This window comes from Camponotus floridanus, unplaced genomic scaffold, assembly GCF_003227725.1.
Source record: "Camponotus floridanus strain SB8 unplaced genomic scaffold, Cflo_v7.5 scaffold117, whole genome shotgun sequence".
Taxonomy (NCBI): domain Eukaryota; kingdom Metazoa; phylum Arthropoda; class Insecta; order Hymenoptera; family Formicidae; genus Camponotus; species Camponotus floridanus.
In genome coordinates this window covers 254,461-260,773 of record NW_020229234.1, presented here as the reverse complement: position 1 = coordinate 260,773, position 6,313 = coordinate 254,461, and the positions used below count along the sequence as shown (strand labels likewise).

Here is a 6,313-nt window from a genome sequence, read left to right as displayed (position 1 = left end):
AGAATATTCAATCCCTTGATTTGCGTTATCTTTTAATAGATTTTTAATTTAGTTAAGATTTGACACTTCTTTCTTCACATGGGCGGCTTTAAAGCAGAAATAAATTCTAGCCTTATCGGAACCTTAGCAAAATTTGAACCTGTGACTTTTCGCATAGCAAGCAAGAGCCTTGCTGCTTCAGTCATATATCGATCCGTATTATACTTGTGATTCTCTATTCTAACAATGAGAATGAAGAGTGAAGTTAAGAGAGTAATAAAATATATTTTTCTTATATTGAGAAAAGAAGATATATCTTTTGTCTTATACGAATGTCTTTATAAGCAATAATACTTCTTATATTTATTCACGAATAAATAAAATACAATATTCAACATAAGATCTTTTTTCGAATACAAATATTGTCAGAAATTAGATTTGTCGAACTTGCACGATCTCAAAATCTTTATCTTTTATACTTGTATAAGAGTAATAGTGTAAAAGATAAAGATTAGAGTAATATACTTAACACATTTAGATTACATTTTATTACACATTGCATAAAGTTTCGATAATTTACTATCTTACTTTATCTCAATTTAGAGAAGCACATACGTTTCTTCCGATAAATGTTAACAAAAAATATATCCCACTTCAAATAAGTAAAAGTCACTTGACACTACACCATTTTAATTTTACGATCGTATGTTCCGATAAAAAATGATAAAAAAAATTGTCGAATATATTCACAAATTGCCAACACAGTTGCAAGATAACATAAATATTTTAGAAAAATTTTAAATCAAAATTTTACAATTACATATTTTTAAAACATATAGTAAATATGCAAATTATAGATAATAAACTAAACTATTCAATTTTTACTTATTTTATCCTTATAATTGTTTAAATATTACAAAATCAATTTATATAAAAAAGTAAGATCCACTTTAAGAGCTTTATTTAAAAAAAAAATGAAATTTTTAATCTTCAAATCTCTAAAGTATAAAACTTTTACTTATAAAAGTTATAAATTTTCACACATAGTTTCACACAAAGTTATAAATTTTCATACAACGTAATCAATATTTTTGTTGCATCATACCAAATGTAAAAATATTATAATACTTTTCTTACAATTTAATTTATTAAGAAGAAATAGATCGAAATGTCTAGATTTCCATTTTTATTTATTGTAATGTACTATATAGCATGAGGTATCTATTAATTTATATACTTGAGTTATTAATTTGTAAAAAATTATATGTTATATAAAAGTTATTACATATAAAGAAATTGAATGATTTTGAGCAGATGCTGATTATGTATTATATTTATTTCTTATAAGCAGAAATTTATAAGTTTTAAATAAAATGTAAAATTTTCCAATATTAAAATTTATATTTATCAAAAATTTTTATATATGCGCTGAACAAATTATTATTATTATTATTGTTACTTTAACAAAATTGTTTTTTTCACATTTAAAAAACAAAAAATTAAATATAAATTTCTTTATATACATAATTTTTAATAAATTTGTTATTTCGTTGATTACCAAGATAAACTTTTAATGCTTGCCAAGAACGAACTCGCGAAAAAGCAACATAAAGTTGTCCATGATTAGAAACATCTTTGCGAAGATCTAATCCAATTCTATCAAACGTCTGTCCTTGTGATTTATTAATCGTCATGGCAAAAGCTAATTTTATTGGAAATTGTCTTCTGGAAAAAGTAAAAGGAAATACATTTTCGCAATATAACGTTATACGATTCAAAAAAACAATGTCTCCTGTTTTGTCACCTGTTAAAATCTTACATTTTAATAAATGATCTGTAAGTTCTATAATCATTAATTTAGTGCCATTATAAAGACCTTCATTGATACTTAAATTTCTAATTAACATAATAATACTATTTGGTCTTAAACGTAATTCATGAGGAGGAAGAGACGATGGAGATAAACTATTTAAATATTCTGGTAACAATGTTTCACTCATGTCACCATTGTCATTATTTACAACAGTGTCTACACTTGTATAAATTCGTTCATCATTTATATCTAATAATTCCACAACTTTCTTATTAATTTCATCTACATCAACATTTCTTGCAGAAAGTATGGCACATTTAGACATTTTAACAAACTCTTTTTTTCTTATTAAATCACCATATATATCTTCCACAATATCAGCATTAATAGACGATATAACATTCAGGAATTTGTATATTATCATTAAAATCATTTAATGTACCATCTCCAACATTCAATAAAACCTTTACAAATTCAATTTCTTCTGGAAGAACTCGCATATTTTGTATTAAAGAGAATTTTACGAAATGCTTCCAAAGAGAACTAAACTTAATAGAAAGATTTACAATTTCACTTCGAGTAGCATGTACTTTAATTGGCAAAAGTTGTCTAAAATCACCACCTAATAAAACAATTTTTCCACCGAAAGGAATATCATTATTCATAATATCACGTAATGTTCGATCCATTATTTCTAAAGCATATCAAGGTGCCATTGGTGCTTCATCCCAAATAAAAATATCAATTTCTTTTAAATATTGTGCTTCTTTTGATTGGATTTTAATAGTTGATGATCAGCATATAATGGAACTGGTAATCCAAATATCTTATGAACTGTTTTTTCAAAAGGTAATAATGTAGCTGCAATACCCGTAAATGCCATTGTACATACACTTTTATTTCTAATTCTAGCTAAATAATAGATAGTTGTGTATATATATGTTTTATCTCTCTGATCCACCTGGACCATCAATATAAAAACAATTATTTGAGATAATATTATTGTTTAATTCATTTAATATAAGATCGACGATCTCTTTCTGCTTATTATTTAATTGTTTATATTGTTTGGTGCCTATTTCCATAGCTTCTTCAAATATCATGCAATTCTCTTCTTCGTTATTTTCTGTTAATTGTTTCATTTGTGGAAAATCTACAAAACTTTTACCTTCAGCACGAAGCATATTATTAATTTGTTCATATGCTTTATTTTGTCCTTGTAATATACCAAAATGTTAAATATAATCCTCAAACATTGCTACTTTAAAGTTTTCCCACAATTCTTCAAGATGTAATGGTTGACAATGTAATAATATACGTATAAATAATCTACGAAGTTGTCGTGGCATCATCTATCCAACAGCTTCATTTATAGCTTTTTTCCATTCATCATTATCTTCGATCAAACCTAAAGCTAAACATGCGGCTGAAAATGATTGACAAAATTCTCCATTTACAGTTCTTAAATCGTTAAAACTTGTGGCCCCTTTTACTGTGAGTAACAATAATCGTAAATGAAATAATTCTATTTGTGTTGGACTAACGGAATACATTCCTCCTATACAATTATACAATTCTACAGTCCTATACAATTATAATGATTTGCGTTTGATCCAACGTGATACATTTTTACCGTTAACTTTCTCTTTTTTAAATGTATAATAACTTGGAATTTTTATATACAAATACTGTTTTGCTTCTTCATCGCGTAAGTTTAATGAAAAATAATCTATTAACATAGTAACTTGATCTAAAGCAGAAGTCATTGCATCGTCAATGTTTTCATTTTCAATTATAATATTTTGCTCATTAGGAAGATGGACTGGTAAACGTGTTATAGCGTGACTTTTATCTTGTAGTTTTTTAGTAAGAATACGCTAGCTAGCTTCAACATAACGAGCTTCGATGTAATTATGTATCTCATCATGATCAATAACAACACTTTTTGTTATTGGTTCAATAGTTATAGCAGCAACATCATGTCCTTTATAAATATATTTATATAGACATTTAACTGATTTAATACTTGAAGCTACTTCAACATTTATATGACTATTAAATATAATTGATAAAGTAGGACAATATGGAACAACATAACGATTATCAACTACATATCCACCAGGACGTTCAAAATTTGTTCCATTATTTTGTCGGCAATAATAAGGATAAGCATCTTCATCCATTTTAGTTTCTACGAGAAAAGGTTTCGGATAATGTTTTGAACAACGTCCATCTACCAAACACCAATCACTACAAGGTCCATGAATCATATGTTTCATAACTACATCATGTAGAATACGACTCTCACATGGATCAGGAATTTCAGCAGAAATATATTTATCAACAATTTGCGGAATTGTGATTTTATAATTGTATTTTAAAGTAATTAACATATGAACATGTGGCAAACCGCGTTTTTGAAATTCAATAACGTATACAAATGCTGCTACTTCACCAAAAAATTTTTGTTTAACGATTAAATCAATTAAATAATCTTTTTTTATATTAAAAACACGAGCACAAATATTAGGTCTATCCGAAGCTTGTTGACCAGGTAAAAGATTTTCTTCAATTTCACGCCATTTTGGATTACAAGTCATAGTAATGAAAAGATCTGGTTTACTAACTATTGCCATTGCATCTTGATAATTTTGTAACATATTGCGTGGCGATCCAGTAAATGTGGAAGGAAGTACAACCATTTTCCCAATACGTCCATTTAAATTATTAGCCGTAGTTTGTAAATAATCTCTTAAACCTTGATATGTTTCACTACGTAATTCTTTTTGATGATTTTTACAATAATCAATTCTATCTTTTTCCATTTTTACATAGCTGTCTACAAGCCACTGTTGAAATAAGCGACGTCCTAATAAAAAAACATTAAATTTATCACGAATAACTATACGATATTTAATATATTGTCCTCTAGTTATTCCTCTATCACTATTTAATTTTTTTAAATCACAATGCCATCCTTGAGTACCATATGGATAAAATAATGGATATATCCATGGTTCTACATTTGGATCCATATTACTAACTTTTGTAAAGTTTTAGTATTTTTATTACGTATTGTAACATATGATTCTGGAATTTCTCCATCAGCTGTTGTAGAGAATACAGCAGCAACTGCATTGGTTTCTTTGAATATTATATCGACGTCGATCCATACCTGATCTTGAAGTAAATACTAATTGTAACTCCGGTAATAATTCACCAGATTCCATTTCTAAATGTCGTTGATTTTCTAATTCTTCACCCATCATTTGATAAGAATGAGCAAATACATTTGATTCTCGCATTATATGGTCAAGATTTCGTACAATTTCAAAATCTAAATATGAATTTCGATTAAGACAATAATGAATCGCTTCATTCGAATCAATAATAAAAAGTTGGCCATATGTAGGACTTTCGTTTTGTGCAGCATATAATGCTGTATTAATTTGATAATAAATTTGCCCTTGTATTTTAAAACAATATGGACCAGGTCGTCTATCTTGAAAATTAATTAAATTAGCATTAAACGATGCAAATGAAAATGAACTATTATAACTACGAATATGTTGAAAAAAATCATTAGATTTTACATGATTACTATTAAATAAACTACGAATGAATTCAGGAAGTTCAGGTAATGACTGTAAATATACTGCACCATGATTACAACAATTATGAAATGAATGTCCTTTATTAGAAATTTTTTCAGCTGTAAAATGTTTAGCGTTACAATGAATACAATACACATCCGTAGGACCAATATAATATTCAGTTACATCATTCAATAATATTGTATTAATATTATTTGAACGAGGTTGTTTTTTTTGTCGTGATCAATAACGAATTTGATATTCTGCAGATGGTTGTAATGTTGACAATTAACAATTGAAGAATTTTCATCAGTTTTCGAATTCAATTCTATTACCATGCGATTATTATTTGATGTTCCAGTAATACAAATAATTTGTTGATTTGATATTATATTTGAAGAATTTTCAACTAATTTATTATTTTTACGACGGCGCTGTTGATTTTCCCTTCTTTTTTCTCGACGTCGTTGTAGAAATTCTTCTTCTTCTTCTAAAATAAGCACAATTTTACGTCTACCCATTTTATAAAAATATATTAATATATTAATATACTAATATGTACATATGCTGTGTTATATATATATATATATATATATACGTAAAATGTTATTACTAGACATTAATAAAAAAAAAACAATTAATATAATCATCATTTTGTTATTATTATTATTGTCATTCTCATTCTCATTGTCATCATTTTCATTGTCATTAATATCATTATCATCAATATCAAGATCTTCATTTATATATCATTTATATCATTAATACCATTATTGTTCTTATTATCATTATTATTTATTATTAATAACTATACATGAAAAGATATGAAAACAAATTACAACACAATAAGTAATTAATACAAATATAATAAAATTATATAATTAAATATTATAATATAATAATTATAATTACTTTAAATTAATTTACT

At 26.1% G+C, this 6,313-nt stretch overlaps 1 protein-coding gene across 1 annotated transcript; it reads right to left on the bottom strand.

Annotated features, from left to right (window-relative positions):
- Window positions 1–3,669: 3,669 nt before the first annotated feature.
- LOC112639908 lies at window positions 3,670–5,058 on the bottom strand. The gene is made up of 4 exons (XM_025415237.1): window positions 4,968–5,058; window positions 4,314–4,574; window positions 3,891–4,073; window positions 3,670–3,776 (listed from the first exon to the last, which is right to left on the bottom strand). Exons 1-4 carry the CDS (start codon window positions 5,056–5,058, stop codon window positions 3,670–3,672), a joined length of 642 nt encoding a protein of 213 aa, XP_025271022.1.
- Between the last annotated feature and the right edge of the window lie 1,255 nt (window positions 5,059–6,313).